The 21,613-nt window shown below is 35.6% G+C and overlaps 1 protein-coding gene across 2 annotated transcripts in view; it reads right to left on the bottom strand.

The window, feature by feature from the left end:
• Nucleotides 1-21,613, bottom strand: part of LOC123678268 — a 91,709-nt gene that overhangs the window by 37,116 nt on the left and 32,980 nt on the right. For both annotated transcript variants that reach the window (XM_045615235.1, XM_045615236.1), the window contains exon 5: nt 1,450-1,613. In XM_045615235.1, the coding sequence (XP_045471191.1) occupies nt 1,450-1,613 (164 nt within the window). The remainder of the gene's footprint in view (nt 1-1,449; nt 1,614-21,613) is intronic.

The following is a 21,613-nucleotide window of genomic DNA, read 5'->3' as shown; positions in this document are numbered from 1 at the left end:
GCAATAACGTGTGGTCTTTTTGACCCCCTCGATAGAAATATCGGAATTATCTCAAAAATCTAAAATTTTTCATTTCCATCTGTATTCAATATTCCCTCACTATCTAATATTCAATATCCTTTAATTTCAATAGATTCAAATCAATGCATTTTGTCAATAAAATAGGTGATAGGTAGACATAATTGAGGAGAAATATAAAATCTGAAACCTGGAAAGGGTAAATTTGACCCCTCGTCTGTGGTTACGGGTTAAGGTAAGGGAGAACATATGGCTCCACTATTTCTTGAAGGTAACACAGCGCTGTCATGTTACCTCGAATTAAGACTAAAGGTTACCTACTCGCATGGGAAATAGCACCCTATATCATAACGCCTACAATCCGGTGTACAGGACGCTCAACATCAAACTGAGGTTCACGTCTTTCTCCCCAATGTCGTCCAACCCTTCTTCGGCCATCGTGTGCACTCGAAGAGATTCGAGATTCATCAAAAAAGACGACCTGATGTCAATCCACATTCCAATGTCCCATGTCTAATTCTCTATATCACTGTAATCGTTGCGATTGTCAATCATCAGAGGTAACACAAGATGGGATCGATAGTGCTGCAGTCCAAAAGACCTTATTCGCCGGTAAACCATTCGGACAGTTACAGGATGGCTTTGTTCTCCTAACCACTCTTCGGCCAAAGAGTTGTCGCTAATCGATCTCTAATGGCCATAAGTCTTAGACGTCGATCTTGAACTTCATTTGTGACCCTTTGACGTCCGGTGCCTACTCTTCTTCGATTTTGGGCATTATCAAACCACGCTTGACAACATCTCATAATAGTAGTTGGATTTCTGTTCGAAGCATTAGCGGTTTTCCGAAATGCCAAGCCTGCCTCGTGTAGACCAATAATTCGATCTCTTTGAAATTCACTTAGCTGGCGATAAATTCCGCGTACACGTACTCTAGGCATTTTAACATCAACTAAACATCGACTTTGGATTTTCTCGAAATTTAAAAAACTTGCAAAAAACGACAACAATATTTAAGTAACTAAAATTGTTCACATGAAAAAACCTTCAAGATATTTTTCTCCAAATTTCAATCATTTACTCTTCGTTATACCATTTTTTTTCCAAAAAAAATTTAAATTTACACAGCTCCTTTTAGGTGTTGCAGTTTCTATGTCAGTTGTTATATATTATTTTGTGAATGTTGTTGAAGTTAACTATGGACGAAATTTTAGTTGCCATATTAATCGATATTTTCGTTAGTCGGTCTACTGTTTATATTCAACTTTTTTTTCTTCAAATATACCTATATTTATAAAATATCCGAAATACCGTCTCATCTCAAACAAATACAATAGGAGCTCGCATCCGAGAATAAACGTAATGAAAAACAAATTTGCATGAGGCATGCATATCCCGGATTCCGACCCATAATACCACAAAGCCACTCACCGGGGTAAATAACTGTCTCTCTGCGAACCGTGTAGTTCGCCTCGGGAATCCTTAGGTCGCAGGAAAACTCCTCGGGCTCCTTCAGAGCCTCTAATGTCGCTGTCGCTGAAATGTCGTACAGCTGCCCACGCTGTCTTGACGTTACCTGGGCCTCAGTCAGTTCCCTGAAAAAGAGAATGAACTCAGATTACGGGGAATTGAATCCCAGATTCATAAAGGGCTGAATTGACAACGGCGGAGTACAGTGTCGTAGATGGAAACGTACTCAGGAAAATACGTTAATTTATCACACGGAAAAAGAACAAATTTTTACATATCCCCAACATAGTTAGATTACGTTGTCGGATTGTGATATATTTTCAAATCCACAATTTTACTATATCATTATGAATGTATATTATATCGAATGAAATATATTTATTTGAGTGATTCCCGATTGAATATGCACATTTGAATATTCGGAATCCGATATTTTTCCTAATTTTAGAATTTATAACAAGCAGAATATTTATTATTTTCTGAATCTACCTGCTGAAATCCAAAATATGGCAACTTTTGCTCTCCTAGTGTCAACGCTTGATTCACGTCGTTGGCGCGCTTTGAATTTGTTTTCTGAATTTCAGATATATCTAATAATAATAATGATGACTTTATTTTCTTAATATATTGAGGTATTTATTTCACTATATTTTGAGTTGATATGAAACGTTGGTTCACTATGGGACATAAGAGGTGCGTTCAATGTGGAGAAACTCGTGAATTGAGTGAAATATCGTATCATTGATACGTTTTCATTTCCGCGCGCTTCTTGTCAAATTCGATAGTTCATGTTGTGGACAAAATTTACACAAAATGAAAATGGCATATGCTCCCTCTATCTATGTTTATTACTCTGAGATGCCTGAAAATACTGGTTTGCTCACCATTTTGATTTTGTTTAAGATTATTTGGCGTCTCGGATGAGACATTGGCGGAAGTTCTATATAATTTCGTGAGGGGCGACTAAAATGTCCTTATCTCCATAGAAACGAAAGTGCGAAATTATCATTATTTCCCTTTGAAGGCACTCTATGATTCCATAGAAACGATTGCGGAATTTGATGTAAGAGACATGAGAAAAGATGTGAAAATCGAGATTGACAGCAATGAAAGAAGTGTAGTGACTCGGTTTGCTCAGAGATGGCGCCATGGTGGTAATGCGCCACACAACATCGGCCCCGGCGTAATTAAAGGGGTCGACTCGAAGCAACCGATTCAGTGCTTGAAGGAACAGTTGTTTTCCTTCAAGCACCGATTCACTTCTCCCCAAATGGTGTGGGAAGGTGTGTCTTAGGCAGAGATCGCTGGATAGCCTAACTGAAGAGTCCACCAGCTATTATTATTATTATTTGAACTGGGGTCGTTTTGCTTCGGTAAGCCTTCCGGGAACTGCGACCATGCAAATCTTTTGTTCACTACCCTACTCATTCATAGAAACCCAGGGAGGTCGTCAACGACGCACTAAACCCCTAGGAGAGGGCGCACATTTAACTTGGCTCGAGACAGACTTGCCAAAGAAGGTTGATCCCTTCATAAGCAGCCACTGCAGTTTTGGAATATTGTACCGGAAATGGTGTTATAGTTCAACTCACTGATGTAGAATACACATAAAAAGATTTCATCGTCCATCGGTAAAACCTAGAAATTTTCAGGATAGGTTGGATGCTTATGTTTTTTCATAGATCAAAAGTGACTAGGAGTTCCGTTAATATGTGATATAACAAGTTCAATCTTCTTGTAAAATTTCAATCTTCCCACAATCTTCTGAGAAGAGTGGATATCTATCCCTGTGTGAGTTGGATGTGACCTATACGAAGACGAAGTAGTTTGGTCATCTGCTCTCTCGAAAGGTTGATAGCAGAGTAGAAAGATCTGACATCAGGTTGTATTTGTCGTCTTGGGTAGTTTTCCATAATTCATGCCACTGTTCCATATAGTGTGAGCTAATTTTTTGTTATAAATGTTATCAGTGATATCTAGTTAACCGAAGATGGTGAAAGGAATAGTCTCGGAGTTTTTAGGAAACCCTTCAGTTTTTGAAAATTGAAATCCTACAAAATTCTTGGATGTGCAGATGCATATCTCTCCACCAACAGAACTCTAACTCGTAGATAGTGCTTTGAAAAGATTACTACCTGCTTTTCTATATCGCCACACGAAAAATTTTTCAGTGTTGACCATTCTGTTCTCCGTAAGATATTTGAGAGAGGGTAACGCCACTGGTTGTGAGGAATGCGAGATGAGATCGATTTTCGGTATTCAAAACGTCTCGTTCCCAAAGTCCGAGAGATCTGAATGGGTTGTTATGAGCCAATTGGGAGACTCTTGAGGGATTTGCTCGAATCTTTAATAACCTCACAACGGCACGGAAGGTCGGTTAGATCGGTATTTCGGTGAATAGACAGATGGGCCATTCAGCGAAATGACTCCAACTGGCAGGAAATCTCCATGTGTGATTACCGTGGAAAGGCAGGGATGATTTGTGGTCAAACGGGCCGGAATTCAGGATGAATTGGATATCGGATGTTTTTCAGTTTCTTCTCCTCGTAATGGGTTTTCCAATAAAAGATTTCATTTTGAACAGCTCGCTATCTAGGCAACTTCAACTTTTGAACCTGTAATCTTTTGATATTCGACAAGTGAAAACTATGTCATTGTTCAAAATGGAACGGTACATGCTTTTATAACTCATTGAAATCGTTAAGAGTCACTACATAAATGATAAAATGTCACAGTTCGCAAAACAAAAGAAATTTTGGTTTGGTATAAAGAAACTTCTAGGCCGGCAATCGTGGAACTGGTGGAAATATAGTAGTGGTGTGAAAAATCGAAACCGTGTGCGTCATCACAAATACTGCTGTAGCGCCTGTAGCCCGTAGTTCTGAGGAAAACCCAGGCTAGTCGATTTCTCGTGGATCTCGAGAATTAAAAATTCTACGAGGGAGGTTTGATAAGTTAGTGACTTTTTGAATTTCCCGCCCAGTTACTTCAGATGCATCAGTGCTGCCGTCAACTGTAATCTATCAGTGGGCAGCTTTCTAATTTTGAGCAAGTAACGACGTGCAGTTGCTGTTTTAGAGCCGTTCAAAGCAGACAACCTCGTGAATTTTTAGAAAATTGAAAAAAGTGAATTTCGTGTGCTGATCAAGCCAAAATCCACGAATTGGGCTACGAACTGCTATCTCATCCAGCTTATTCTCCAGATTCAGCCCCTGCGAATATTTTCTGTTTCCAAACCTCAAGAAATGGCTGAGCGGTAAGAGATTTGAGTCGAATGAAGAAGTCATTACCCAAACAAACACTCATTTTGAGAGTACCGAAAACCTAGTATTTGAAGGGAATGAAAAAATTTGAAAAACATTGGACTAAATGTATCGAGCTAAAAGATAATTATGAAGATAAATAAAATGTTTAAATTTCCAAAAAAAATTTGTTTTATTGAAAAAGTCACTGATTTATCAAACCTCCCTCGTACAAAATACATTACACCGCATTTTGCATGTAGACTTGAGTCTTGAGGCTTTTGAAGTTAGTTAACACAAGAACTCAAGCCGGTCGATCACCAGCGAGCAGCACCAGTAACGTCGTATATTCACTAATTGAATCCTTAAAATGCAACAAAATGCTTCGGACGGAAAGCTACGTTAATATGCATTTGAGGCTAGGAAAATCCAAGAATGGTAGTTGAAAAGCCTCTCCATCCCCAACGTGTCACTGTTTGGTGCGGTTTTTAGGCTGAAGGTGCGGTTGAACCTAAATTTTTCTGAAATGTGACTGGGTACAACTGTTATAGTCAATAGACCGTGCTTCCGAGGTATGAGTTATGATTTTTGAAGCCGGAATTTGAAGATATTGATGTTGAAAACGCATATTTTCAATGAGATGATGCTATGTGGCACACGAAACAATTGCAATTCTGCAAGTGGTGTTATTTCTCGAAGAGTTGATCACATTTGGCCAGTGAGATCTTATGATTTAACACCTTTAGACTAGGTTCCCTTTATAGGAATCAGATTGATACCCAATTTCTCATTGTCCTTGCAGTACCTTAAAGAACAGCTAGTTGCTTGATATTTCTCTTGAGATTTTTGTGTACTATTTCTATTGTTGAGATGATAATTGGAATAGTTCTCGTTGATTGTTGTTACGATGTGCTTTTTTCAATTGTTTTTTTGTCAATGAATCAGGGGGTTAGGTACGCTCAATGCAGTGTGCTGGATCTCGGCCTTTCAATTATTTCTATATTTGTAAGAGTTTTGTGATTATCTTTCATGAAATTAATTGAATAAAAACCTTTATTATTATTATATCATTCCCTACGGCCGCTTCATCTGAAATTCGAGTTCCCTATACTTTTTTTTTCGACCTCCTTTTGACGCATGCTGTTGTTATTTGGTATTGCTACGTATATGAATATTGCTGTTTTTTGATGTTTATCGACTAGTGTTATATCTGGTCTGGTGTGAGAGACTGTTTTATCAGTCTGTACTGTACGATCCCAGTACAGTTTTTAGCGTTCGTTTTCCAGGATTGTCTCCGGTCGGTACTTGTAGTATGGCACTTTCTCAGACTGAATTGGTTCTCATTTTAGTTGCCAATTCTTGGTGTAGTATCTTCTCTACTGCATCGTGTCTTTCTTTATATTCATTTCCTGCAAGCATTTGACATCCTCACGTGATATGTTGGATTGTCTCATTCGTTGGACGCCCATATCGCCATCGATCGTCAATAATAGTTCGATCCTTTATGATCGAATTTCTCGTTGAGGTCACTTGATCCAAGAGCGAAGAAATGGCGGGGCGGGGGGAACTGGGGGTAATTACCCCCAAAAATTTCCAAAATATGAAATTTGAGAAATCTCGCAAAGATGATGAACGAAAATTTTTCCATGAAATGAACCAGTTATTATTTTACTGTCTTTTGAAATCGACACGTCAGTAAGAAATCAGACCCCTTTACGGTTTATGGGTTTATTATCACTTTCGAGATGAATACTTTTATTGCACTACGAGCTCGTCTCTGTCTGAGGTTTATTATTTTCCTTTATCTATTCGGTTTCCCGGCATCGCCCCTTATTTGCCATCTGTGATTTTTTAATTCGCCATCGGTATACACTTACCCTCGTAAGTGGTGTTTTGTCGTTTTCTGTATCATTCTCGTCACAACATTTCAATACTGTAGTTATCAAATAATTGAACTGAATAATTCGCATTAAAAATTGTGTGGTCTGTTTCGCAATTTATTGTGTTTCATTCAAATTGCAATTTATTTGTGAAGACATCAGTTTTAAATTGACTTTATTTACAGGGTGTACCTAAATGGGAGGCACAAATGAAAATGACATATTTCTCGGATTATTTCAAGAAAAGAAGTACTATAACATAAGTCCCTCCTTGTTTTTGAAATACATGTGACAAAGTATAAGTTTTTCTCTCATAGCACCTTCCCTTCACAAGATATTTGACTTGAATTGGCATAGATGTTCCATTTTCATTATGTGATATGCTAATTTTGGATGCAAATCTAGAGGGTGTATTTTTTCTGGAAGGTTGCCCGCTTCTTTCCTCCAGAACTATTTTTTTATGAACCACGAGTAGTTTAGAAAAATTTAAAAGAAACTCTGGTTCATTACTACAATTTTTGTTTGTTCTAGTTTTGTCGCATCTGCTATCGATTTCGAGAAAAATTTCTAACAGCTCTCTATAGTATTCCTCAGTAAACTCCAAATTATTATAAAGATCCAGTTAGGCAGCTGTGATAAATGAATTAATTAATAAGTTTTTGTACTTATTTACCAACTCTGTAGCTGAAATTAATAAAGATTCGATAAAGTGGTTAAGCATCACAAAAAAGTAGGACTCCAAGAAACACTTTGTACTTCGAAGACAAACGTTTGCGGGATCATGTGAATGGGACACTTTATTCTTAAAATTACCGAAGGAATCTCTCATTTTCCTTCGAAACTCCAATTCATCAACACCTAGTATAAGATGAGAACAAACGAATTGTTAATAAAAAATTATTTCGAGTAATTTGTTTGAAACTTCGTTATCAAACCTTCTTTTCCCATATTACAGATATGAGTAAACGTTGTCGTCAATTTTTTTTTGATTTTCCCCCAAGAAAGAAAAAGATCTACGCCCTTGTCTTGATCTTGGATGGCTAAAAGAAATCCTTCCGTTTCTGTATATCTCGCACCTCAATAGTTCAAGGCTTCAAATTCGACATGATCCTGATTCACTTCGTTGAAATATCGTCCATGTAGGGGTTTCTCTCTCCATCTTTGTAGTTTTTCTTGAATTGTCTGGTGTTAGTATAAAAATTACTCCTTATGTAAAGTTGTTGATTCGTCTGCGTATGTAAAGTTGTTGATTCGTCTGCGTATGTAAAGTTGTTGATTCGTCTGCTTCACACTGTATTGTAGACGTCTGAGGTGCTTGCTTGATTTTGATTATACAAGGCGTTTCCAAATTAGACGTGAACCTTGTAGGAGTTGTTAGTGTCACTCATTTGCTATTGATTGAGCCATATTTATTGATAACCGGAAATCAACAGTTTCCTAGATATTGGAGTTTTTTGAAAAATTTCTCTACACACTTCATTTTTCGTCAATTTTTTCTACGTTTACCCAGTTGATTTAAACTTTGGAATATTCTCATCAGAAAAGGATATGATATGTATGAAAAAAGCAAAAATATGCTGTATTAGCTCTCAATCTCTCGCTGCTTCATCCTTTCTAACGGTGTTAGATCCGGACTTCTCGCTGGCCACGAAAATAATCCAAAATTATAATAAAATTTAGTCAACGTAGAAAAAATTGACTGAAAATGAAGTAAGGTGAGAAATCTTCTGATAGTCACAAGAAGTCAAATATTTCGTCAACTGTTGATTTTTGTTTATCACTAAATATGGCTCAAACGACAGCAAATGAGTCATACTAACACGTCCTCCAAGGTTCATGTTCAGTTTGGAAACACCCTGTATTATTATTATGGATTCAAAATGGATATTTCATTATCACCAAAAAAGGTTTATTAAGAGATACTTATATTCAACATGAAGAATGAGATAATGTTGAACACAAATGTGTATGTTATCGAAATAAATGTCAGAGAGTAAGGATGATATGTTATAATTAACGTTGAATTGTGTTTTATTGTTTTTTTATATCAACAAAAAAGGTCACATGCAGCAACTGATCCACATTAAAAGGGATACTATACTTCCCAAGAAGTAGTGAGCTCGCGAAATATGTAATCATTCGATCGTTCCCCCCGATGGTCAATAACACAACCGGCACGATATATTACCTGTCCAAACTCAGAAATTCATTTGGAATTAAGGAAAGATCGCCGCTCCGGAACAGAGAGCGCTTTTTCCCTCCATTCATCTCACACCACCTCTAAATTCTCTTCGGAATCGTTTCCTTCTTGAATGGTAGCGCTTTCCTCCTGACAGATTTATGCACCGACTGCAGTAAACAGAACACGTTCGCTCAGTTAATTGGGGAAAATGGAGAAAACACTCACCGGTTTCTGGAATACAGGGACGCACCGGAGTTTGTCGAATTGCAAGTCGAAGAAGTCAGCGCGTAATGGATGTTTGCGTTGGCCTTCAACCCTACCTTCTGCGTTAATTGGAATTGATATTAAAATGAATAATGGGACCATGAAAATCCAATTGCTTACGTATCCAACTATTAATTTATCGATATCTCAAGGCGTTTCGTGTAAGCACACGCAATTGACAGAATTTCACTTCCCCTCTGGTATACAACATGGAAGAGCTTTTCACACATTTCTTTCTGTTAGAAGAACTCTTCATTTGAAGAGCAGCGTTGATTGTGTATATCCAATAGAGCATAATGGGTGTTTTTCAAGAGCTTGAGAACTTTGAACTATTATAACGGGTGTTTTTTTTCGAAGTATATAACTTTAAGTTGGCATTCCTGTTCAAGATGGCGACCGATTTAACAGCTGTCAAGTGATTTATTCTCAGTTTGGTTTGGCAATTCATCATGAATAGACTGACGCCTGAACAACGCTTGCAAATAGTGCAATTTTATTTCGAAAATAATGGTTCTGTGCGGAATACGTATCGCGCACTACGTGTATTTTATTTTGTTTAGCGAAGAAGCGCACTTCTGGATGAATGGCTACGTCAACAAACCAAACTGCCACATTTCGAGTGAAGCTAATCCTCAAGTGTATGTCGAAACACCGTTACATCCAGAAAAACAGACTGTTTGGTGCGCTTTATGGGCTGGTGGAATCATTGGTTCGTACTTCTTCAAAAACGATGATGGCCAGAACGTTACAGTCAATGGTGATCGGTATAGAGCCATTATTACTAACTTTTTCATTCCTGAATTGAACAACCATGATGTCCAGGAGCTGTGGTTCCAACAAGACGGCGCAACATGTCACACAGCTTGTGTCACAATCGATTTATTGAAAGACACGTTTGGTGACCGCCTAATTTCACGTTTTGGACCTGTGAATTGGCCTCCAAGATCATGTGATTTAACACCGCTAGACAACATTCGCAGTGTTATTGCCGATATACGGCCACAAATGTTGGAAAAAGTCATCGAAAATTGGACGTCCAGATTGGACTACATCCGAGCCAGCCGTGGCGGTCATATGCCAGAAATCATATTTAAAATGTAATGCCACAAGATTATCTTGCGGATCAAAAAATGTATGTCAATTGAATAGTCCATCGTTATTTTATTGCAATTTAAAGTTCTATAGCTCTAAAAAAAACACAAGCCAGATAAGATTGAAGGAGCCTCGTGAACACGGTAGACATTTGGACGCAGTATTTGCAAGAAATAAATTCCCAAATTATGTTTTTTCATAATTGCAACACAGATTGTTCGGAAAATGAGATTCCAAGTATAAATTTGAGAAAAAGAGTTTCAAATGCTTCGTTTTCGAGATACAGGGTGTTACTTGTAGTCCTAGTTTTTTGTGATGATTCAGTTCATCGAATCTTTATCAATCTTCGTTACAGATCAGGTAAATAAGTACCAAAACTTATATTTAATTTATTCATCTCAGCTTACCAAATGAATCTTAATGATAATTTGGTAATTTTTACGATTACTAAAAATGATTAGAAAATTTCTTCTCAAAATCGGTAGGACAAAATTACAAGAAACCAAAAAGTGTTGTACAGGACCAAAGTTTATTTTCACATTTTTCTGAACTACCAGCGGTCCAACAAAGAGTTCTGGAGGAACGAAGCAAGCACTGTTCCAGAAAGAAGATAAAAATATAACCCTGTTTATTTCTTTCGAAAGTAGCATATCACAGTGTCTGAGAAGTTAGCACTCACTTTTTCGAAAATGGAAAAATTTTGCATTCGTTAGTAACTCGTTAGTAACTTTTTATAACACAAAAATTTTCGTTTTTACCTCAAGGATACTGGTAGAAATATATCGCATTCTGCTGGCGTGCCAACTTCAAGATTATTTTCGATTTTTCTCGAAAAAAATTCATAGTTTGAAAGTCCATCGATAATAACATAAAAATTTTTGTTTGTAACCAAACCTATAATGAAAAAATATCACTCCTAAAATGCGAAGGTAGTACCCAAACGAAATTTAAATTTTTTGTGTTACAAATAGTTACTATCGGAAGTAAAATGAAAATATATAATTTTTGATAAAGTGGGTGCTAACTTCTTATTTCAGGGTTTTTAATTTTCTATTATAGGTTAGGTTACAAACGAAAATTTTTGTTACTAACGATGGACTTTCAAACTGAAATTTTTTTCGAGAAAAATCGAAGAAACTGATGAACTTTCAAACTGAATTTGCTAAGTTCGCAGTTTAGGGGTTCTATTTTTTCATTATAGTTTAGGTTACAAACGAAATTTTTCGTGTTACAAATAGTTGATAACGAAAAAGGTACTATCGGAAGCTGAAGAACAATATGTAATTTTGGAAAAAGTGGGTAGGAATGATTTTTTTTCATTATAGGTTACAAACAAAAATTTTCGTATTACAAACAGTTACTAACGAATGCAAAAAAAAAAATTCTTCATTTTCGAAAAAGTGGGTTGCAACTTCACGGACACTTTTTTACATATTCACATGATGAAAATATCGAGTTGGAATATCTCGGCCAAATTTAAGTTGAATGTCTTGTGAAGAGAAGGTGCTATTAGAAAAAAAAATCAAACTTTAACACTCTTTATCTCGAAAACAAAGCGTTTGCTGATTAATGTTCCTAAAACATTTTTTAATGATTCAGGATTAGGAGCACCCTTTATATAATACACGACCAAGTCTAGGACGATGGACCATGCAGTTTATTGATGCAGGAGAGGTGAGGGTAGAAAAGAACTTAAGGGTGTACACTACTTTTCTCACTAGATTCTTCAGTGCAGATTCATTTTGATTCTGTGCAGTAATGGCTTGACTGATTCTTCCAATTTTTGGAAGAAACCTTCGTATTATAGTTCAGAATAAACTCACAGATTTTTTTTCAGAAAAATTCATAGTTTTTGTTTTATAACAACTTATTCATATCGACTACAGTAAATTGACAATTTAAGGATGTCGGGTGTGGTAGTCAAACTCTATAAGATCTATCTCATTTATTGTACCATCCTAGCTTTCGGTCATCATTGTGACCATCTTCAGGCAGCTGAAATATACATTCAGTAAGACAAAAATAACAACAAACATGACTTGAAACACTCACATCAATTCGAGATGTTGAGGAGTTAATAGTTAAAAATGCTTCAATATGGTCTGATTATTATTTATCTGGAAACTACGATTTTTTATTCAGTATTATCTCTCAAAATTATTTCATTAAAATTACTTTTCTTTTATAACACTTCGAAAAAAAAATAGTTTTTCAATCGGATCTCAATTGTTTCAATGATGAATTCCAAAAATTTTTTTTTATCACGGAACGATCAATTTTTCTGAAACACTATCATTATCCAATTTTCATTCATCGCTTTTTTATTTGATAATATTTCAATGTATGTATTGATATTCTGAATTCTCAAATTGAAATAAACAGAACGTGTTATTTTTTTTTCAAACTCCAAATGGCATGTTTTTAATTTTTCCATCAAAAAGTACAAATTTCAGAAATTTTGAAATTCGTCATTGAAATGATTGAGATACGAATGATAAACCTTTCAAATTTCAAAGTATTATAAAACAAAAACTATAAATTTTCTGTAAAGAATTTATTCTTCTTTTATAATAAATAAATATTAATTTTGAATCATTTGATCGAGTGAGTGTTTTTCAAACACGTGGTATTTCCAACGTTATGAAGGCTATAGACCTGCTAGTTTATGAGATCATTGTCCTCGAGGGATTAACATCTTATTCAATACCCTCGTTGCATAAATAACTATTTTGTTCACAATTATAAAGGGAGATCGGAAAGATAATGGAAACACATTTTACTAATTTCATTACACTAATCGAGCAGCTCTGAGGGGGATATCCGATATTATATAATTACCCCCTCGTCAGTTGCTTGACAAGCGTACAGCTTGAATTAAACATCCGAGTAATTTTCTATTTCCAGAATGGAATCGATATTGAACAAACAACCCTATTGTATTACTCGCTATTATTCTTCCATAACTGATTTTCATCCATTTCTTGATACAATAACGCTCATTTGTATCGGTTTGTTTCCAGTGTGTTTGTCATAGTGAATGGGTTTCTCAAAAAAAGTGATTAATTGGGTTTTTCCTTATGTGCTAAGAAGATAAAGAAGATTTTCTCTCACGTATATTTTGTTATTAATCATAACATGCGAATGTAGAAATAATGATATAATCAAATAAATGGGCCAGATTTTATTTCAATAACTAAACGTTACATTCCATGAAAAATACCAAGAGACCTTTTTTTTTAGTGAAACTGTTGATTTTAGAAATGATATAATTATTTTTTTTTCAAAGAATCATCACCCCTACATCATTGAATAACTTTGGCAGGCGACACTTATCTAACTCGAAACAATACATTATTTAGACTATTTACCTAAAAATTACCGCTATCAAGGAAGAAAGGACTTGCACATGATGGCAGATTACTGCTGGTGTTTAAAAAGGAACTGTTTTAAAGAACATTCGAAAATGTCGAGGAAAAGAAGCTTTCGAAGTGTTGACTGACTATTTGATTTCTTCAATTTTTGTTTGTTTGTAAGTACGACATATTATTATATTTAGTACCTATAATTGAAATAATAGTTTCGTATCTTCTTTTGCTTACTACACTCACGGATTTGAGAAGAAAAAAAAATTTTGATTGTTTCGGTCTCTACATGATGAAAATTCATTTTAATATGATTAAAAAGTAAAACACTTTATATCCGCTAATATTAAAACATTTTGACTCCTTCAGTTTTCAATGATCCTAAACCTGTCAAGCGCGTTCCCAGGGAGGGGGTCAAGGGGGTCAATTCTCCGATTACTCTAGCTGAGCTGATTCCAAAAATGTATCACATGTTGATTCCAATTCGTACAGGGTGGACAAAAATACAATCGTTTTGTGTGTGCTTATAAAGTAAGGCGTAACATTCTTTCTCTATTTCAGTATCGTAATGAGTTCATTACAGTTCTAAAAACAGTGCTGTAATGAACTGTAATGAGTTCATTAAAGTTCTAAAAACAGTGCTGTAATGAACTCATTACAGCATTGTTTTCAGTTATATTTTTCGTTTTGTGGTTGTCTACACAGATTTCCAATCCTATCAAAATTCAACACACGTCAAATTGTCAAAATAATATAATTTGGATTTAGTGAAATGATTTGCGACATTATATTCGCAATTTTTTTTGATTCTGTTGGTGTTAAATCGATTTCGTCAAACATAATTGACGATTTTATTGCGTAATTATAAATTATTTCAAAATTCGAAATGTACGATTCAAATTGAAATTCCGCAATCTGTCAATTTTCGTAACAGTCACACCAACTGCCAAGAGTGCCAAGATACAATACAAATGTCACTATCATGTAGGTATAATCTGAAATTTTCATCGAATTTCGACAATATTTCACAAAACTTCATGGAAATAGAGCAAATGTCGTCTAATACTCGTTGCAGTAGGCAATTCCAACACACATGCGTTTCAAAACTCGCTCTTCGTCGATCGTTTTTGAATTTCGCATTCGTTTTGGAATGGAAGCGAGCCCATTCTGCAACTTGTTTTAGAATATACTATTATTAGTTAAATTAACAATATTATCAAAAATACTTATTGTCTAGCGGTAATTGGTTTGAATGTAACACCCTGTAGTTTGTTAGATTTTTATATTAATAAAAATGAGCTGTTTCCAAACATGTTTGGTACTTGTGGTCTAGCAGACAGAATATGAAAGAAATTACTTCTTATCAATTCAAAAAAAACATAGTCGTCTAGTTTTTCGTGAAATGTCATTATTTGTTTAGTAATTTATTGGTGTTCAATGACAGTTTAGTACTACAATATTTTTGGTATTCGTAAAATACTGAAATCGTTTTTTAATTATTGTTTAGATTTAATTTGAAGTAAAAATTATTTTTTATTATTTATTATTTTTGTCCACCCTGCACCAATTGGAATCAACATGTGATACATTTTTGGAATCAACTCAGCTAGAGTAATCCGAAAATTGAGACAAAACAGGGGTTTCTATTTAAAAAAAAATGACGGTGACGTCATTACTCGAAAGTTATTCACCCTGCATATTAAATTATTATTTTAAAATACGATAAATTAAAATAAAAAATCGACGTGTTTCAGGATTATTTCATAAAATGGTCTGTTTAGCTAAGAATGGATTTGTTCCATACTTTATGGACCCAGTATATGTAGGTACATACTGAGTACCTATCCGGAGAATTTAGGGATATTGTTATTTGGTGGAAAATTCTTTAATCTATTCAATATTATGAGTTGCTTCCCATTGAACTATTTGAAACGATATAATTCTTTTTCCTATTTTCTAGTGAAAATTTATTTCATGCAAATGCAAGACCACAGAAACCAACCTGATAATTTTGAAATTCCAGCCTATAAAGCTTTAAAAGTTCGAATTATTCTGATCAGATATTTATATTTTTGAAATGACGGAAAATTCGCTGATTCAATAACGTCACAATCACAAAATATGCAGTCTACATATAGTTCAAAGTTCGCAACGCAATTCCAATTAAAAATTAATCCTCAGTTTGATGGAAAAGGTTTTCATATTGTTTAATCTCATTTTATAGCATATGTAGTTTCAAAATTGTACGCAAATACGTATATGCTGGATACATGAGATTTATTTTTCATTTTTATCTATTCGATTCATGGCACACAGTAATTAATATATATAAGGTTTAGCAATTTAGATAATAGAAACGTTCATTGAATATATTGGAAAACGGAAAATCAGTGACGTTCAGTTGATCTGAATTCATGTTGATAGTTTTAGTATTTAATTAATTTTTTTTTACTGAACGGCTGTTCTGTGAGCGTCAAACGTCAATTTACTTCAGATAGAATGTTATGTTATACCCATAGAGTAATAACATAGATAGAGAAGGTATTAGCAATTTTTACATGTACCCAAAACATGGTTAGATTCAGTTGTCGGATTGTGATATATTTTCAGATCCACAATTTTACTTATCATTATGAATGCATATTATATTGAATGAAATATATTTATTTGAGTGATTCCCAACTTAATATACAAATTTGAATATTCGGAATCCAATATTTTTCCGAACTGTAGAATATATAATAAGCAGAATATTTATTATTTTCTGAATCTTCTTGCTGAAATCCAAGGTTTGTTAACTTTTGCTCTCCTAGTGTCATCGGTTGTTTCACGTCGTTTGGCACGCTTGAAGTTTGTTTTCTGAATTTCTGATATATTTGTTGGTATGCTTGTTGAGCCTCAATTATAAAAAAAAACTTTCTTTATGACATTTCGTACCACGTCAGTAGATCAGCCGATTGTAAATGAAATCAGAATTCATAATAATAACTGTTCAGATAAAATATATGTTGTTGCATTAGGATAAAAAAAGTTGACAAAATAATGTATCTTGAAGTTGTGTTGGATAATCACCCAAAATGGGATGTTGCTTTGTTAAATAAAAAAATTGGAAATATATTCTCATATTCTATAAATTTTATTGAAAACTATAAGTTGCTGAAAACATTATACCATGCACTAATAGAGTCGAATTTGACATATTGCATTGTAGTATGGGGATGTGCCTACAACAACACCTTGAAAAAGCTATCAATTACCCAGACTGCATCTTTAAAAATATTGTTTCAAATACCATATTGATTATCTTCAGATGTTTTGTATGGTGACCTCAATGTATTGAATATCCGAAATCTCTATGTTCACTCAGCTATTACCTATTTTAATAAAATAAGTTATCAGGTTGAAACAGCACTGGAAAAATATAATACAAGATCTACAAGGGAAAATACTTTAAGTGTTCCGTTCAAACCTACAAACGTCACCCAAAAATTCATATCATATTATGGTCCAATTCTTCACAAAAAGGTTGCCTGCAGAGCTTGAAAACAGTTATCAAAATCCTACAAATTTTAAGATCAAAATAAAAAAATGTTAATTAACGCACCAGAACTATTTAAGTGAACTGTTCTAAAAAAATCATTACACATGGTTTCATTCTGGATTTCTTCTTCGGTCCGCTACCACCGCCTTCATCTCATAGCCTGTGAATTAAAATATTAATTCTTTGGGGAGAGATAATTGGCACACAAGATACATTTCTTTATTTAGCTTAGGTCGATTTCTTTTCTGCAATTTATGCTCATAAAATTTTGTTTATTTTACAAATTTATTATAATTTGTGATCATTGCAAAAAAATCTGAATGATTTTCTGTTACCTTCTTCTGAATAAACTTTCATTCAGGTATTTATTTCAATATATGTATTTTGAGTTAATATGACACGTTGATTCACTATAGGATATAAGAAGTGCGTTCTTTGTGGAGAAACTCGCGAATTGAGTGAAATATCGTATCACTGATATGTTTTCATTTCCGCCCGCTTCTTGTCAAATTTGATAGTTCATGTTGGGGGCAAAATTTTCTGACTGAAGAAGACATATACTCCCTCTATCTATGTTTATTACTCTGAGGTTATATCAGTTTGGTCGAATACTAGGGGTGGTAAAGATGCATTCACACCAGGGTGATCGGGAAATTGAATGCAAATTGTAGTAGAAAAACCTTTCAGACCAGGTAAGGAAGGTCGGGGCTGAGAATAATTCAAAGAGAATCGGAGCGCACCGCTATTTCGAGCTGTAAATATTATCGTTATGAAGGGCAAGGCAACGTCGGCACCTTTGTATCAGAGTAATAAACATGTTTATTACCCTGAGCTCAAAGCCGTCGGCAACTTGCTGTCTTGAACTGGAATCCAAATCTCTTTCGCGTTCCTCTGGCCTAGTGTAAAATCATCGAAAATCGGAATTCTCTGACCACACAACCCGACCGACTGGTGTGAATACAGCTTAAGGAGGAAGTGATACACTTATGCCCGGCACTCACGAAGCGTTTTTTCGAGCGTTTGGTAGCAGGCTTTCAAGAGATTCCAGTCGGGCAGTCAAGTTCATTCTCTGATTTACAGTCGTGCGGTAGTGTCCCGAGCTGCCCGACTGTAAAATTATCCGAACGCTCGAACATGGGCGGATCGTGAGTGGCCGCCTTTACTGGTCACTATTTATTTTGTGCGGCTCACATTTTACAATATATTTTGGAGAATGGGGCCTCGGTGACCAGTGAGTCTCACTCTTCCACAAGAGGGCTAGGGACCGTCCGACACTATACCAACAAGTTACTCAATGCAACTATTGCTGATGCAGAGTTATAATTTCAATAATAACATATATGAATATAATGACAAGCATTAAAAGCCCAATTCACACAGAGGGAAGTATGCTCGGGTTTGAATGCACACTCTTGCGAAATTGAACCACTTTTTTCCACTCACACAGAGGAATAACAACGCTGTGTCCTGCGTGAGCGAACTACTGCGAGCGATGCGAGCGACGCGACCAAAGCGAATTTATCAAACCTTGGAATATAATAGCGCTGTCCTACGTACAATCGTATCGGTCGTAAAACTGTTTGACGCGAATTTCACGCGATGTCCGCGATCTGATTATTCAATATTTCTGCGCGAAATTCGCGTGACTGATCTTCCGCAATGCACAATCCCAACCTCGACCATATATTAGTCTCGCCGTGTCGTGTTTGTAGATTTCAACGTAGGACACTAAAAGTCGCGCTGCTCGCATCGCTCGCGTAGTAAAATTCGCGTCGCTCGTGTCGTAAGATTAGTCGCTGACGTAGGACATAGGGTAAGGGTGTTCGATACCTTGTTCATGCCAGTGATATTCCAGTACTAATCTACAACATTGTAACTTCCAAAATACAGGTACGATTGATTTCATTTTTTGAATGAACAATGACGTGATAGTGAACTTGTACGTTACGTTTCAATTTTCAAAAAACAATTGATAATATTCCGTTGATTGAACTCTGAAACTAAACATATTATATAAATAAACATTAAGCTCTAAAGAGATTTCTCATTTCATATATCTCAACGTTGAATTTCTAATGATATTATGAGTTTTGAATTACTGCAGGAAATTTTTTGAAATTCCTTGATTTGATCTAGTTATTTATGTTTTTTGAATAGAATCATTCTATATGGACCGCTTTCGAAAGGATTACGCCTTTTTGCAGTATAAACGCCAATGGAATCGAGAACTGTATTTTTTGACTTTTTGAAGATGAAGATGAAAACACTCTCATGATTTACGAGGGTAGCGTTTCACTTTTGATGAAAATGAATGCTTAGGTTGCTTGGAGCGCTACGAAAATACCAAATCTACAGTGAAATGGATTCAGTACGTGAATTGATGCAGGTGGCCTTATGACACGTGCACATCCTTTAAAAACTACTGTATGTCCTGTGGGAATGAAACAATTGCCAAAAAGTAAGGGTGTTATGTTAAGCCCCTTGAGCAATCTCTCCCAAACCTAATGCGTCGTCTCACCCATGGAATGCGGGAGAGATTGCCAAAATCAGAATTTTGTAAGTATTTTATTTTATTTTTGGAGAATGTTTTAGTTTTTTTTTATATTGATGTTATAATGTAAAAGATTAATAACCAAAAAATTATTTATGATTTTAGGACCACGATCAGTTCAAAACAATAGATTTCCGGCTCATTTTCCATAAGGTGTGTCATCTCTCCCTGTTTTCCTATTTATATCAAGTGATGGAATACTAATATTTTGTGATTGAATTCGAAATTGAAAAGGAGTATATTCTATAGCACTCGTGGAGAAAATAAGTACCCCACACAAAAACGTCTCCGCTTACAGAAATATGATACACCTAAGAATAGACCGTCTACACCAAGAAACTCTCAGACATTCAGAAACATCATACACAATATTATCCATACTAACGCTGTATCCAAGCGGAAGAACCCATTTTCCTGAGAATAAACCCGCATGCAACACAATCCATCACTGATTTGAATGTCGATGACGTTCTCCTACGCCCACAAGGCACTCCAATCCCCCCAACCGAAAAAAAAACAGGTCAATCATATACGAAAAAGCCCGATTCCGCAAACCGTTCCGTTGTCCGCAATCGATGCCCGTTTCGAGAGTACGAAAATAGAGGAAAAATCAGAGTTTTTCCGCTTCATCTAACTCAGCCTTTACAGCGCCCATTTGACAGGTGACCTCTCAATTGTTCTTCCGTTGGAGCTGTCGGGAGGCGTATTGTGGCGGAAGGAATTAAGAGCTTCCGGTCGTGCGGCCCAAGTAGTAAATAAGAGCGTTGGCTCACGAGAACTGAAGGACTTGGGATGGTGTGGGGCATTTACCTGGGGGAGCTGGCCGACGCCACTTGGCAAACTTAGATACAAACTAATCGACGATCGATGCAGTGGCGGATTGGGAAAGTTCTTGGGAGGGTTATGATGCAACAGAGTTTGAACGCGATTCCGTTTTGCGTTGTACAGTTTAAGTCGAATCAAAGCTCTATCATCCCGAGGAGTGAAAAGGACATCGAGTTTTGGAAACTCGTGAGATTTGGTTACTGGGATGAGAGTTGGTTGTACGAAATGCCAGAAAATGTTTGCTACTTGGTGTTGGAAATGAGCAGACTCGTCGCTTCCTATACTATCGCCATGGGCGAAGACCTAATTTGATGCCTTAACGTCTATTATGCAAGAAATCAAAAAAGGAATCTCTGAAAAATTTTGAAGAATATATTCTTCAACAATAATCCAACAATTTCAAAACAGCACAAAAAATTTAATTCATTTCAGGATTGGAATCATTACTCGCATTATCATATCCCTATACTCTCATATTTTTGTGTGATAGAGACATTTTTTCTAATTCGCTTACTTTAACTTTTTCAAAATCATCTTCGGCCTTCTTTCCTGATCTTTAAAAATACTCCCTCATTCTCATAATTCAATTTTCCCCATTCTTTACAAAATAATATGTAGTACGGCGTTATTCACTATAAATTACCCACCCCTTATCAGCGTTATTATTGCCTACAGAAAAAAAGTTGAAAATAAAATTTGTGTGCTTGTGACTAAATTTTGATAAAATGCTATGAAAAACCGAGTGGCGTGCAGATTTCAGGAATTTTTTAGCCTTTTTTCAAATGGAATATCTTGTATATTATTGAAATTTTGGAATGGTCTTTTTTACCTAATTTCAAAAATATACCATATGTTACCCCTATCTTATACCGTTGTTGAGTTATTAGACATCGATTAATGGCGAATTCACTCATACAATTTAATCATTAACTTAACATGAATTTATTCTTTTTATGGTAATGTTTATGCACGCGACTTAAGGACATAAGAGTGGTTTAAGAAAGTCATAAGTTGGCAGACTTTCAATTCTTCGTGCAAATCAGGTTCTGCGCATGTTCATTAGACATCTTCTTCTTTTTCGTCTTAATTTAAGCCGAGGGCTTGTATATTCCACTTTAGTCCTCAGTGGATGTAGATATCCAGGAGTCTTTCCAGCGCTTAGGGGGTCTGCCGACTGGTCTTCTGG

The sequence above is a fragment of the Harmonia axyridis genome, chromosome 4, assembly GCF_914767665.1.
Source record: "Harmonia axyridis chromosome 4, icHarAxyr1.1, whole genome shotgun sequence".
NCBI lineage: Eukaryota > Metazoa > Arthropoda > Insecta > Coleoptera > Coccinellidae > Harmonia > Harmonia axyridis.
The sequence above is the reverse complement of the archived record's forward strand: the minus strand, read 5'-3'. Positions and strand labels throughout refer to the sequence as shown.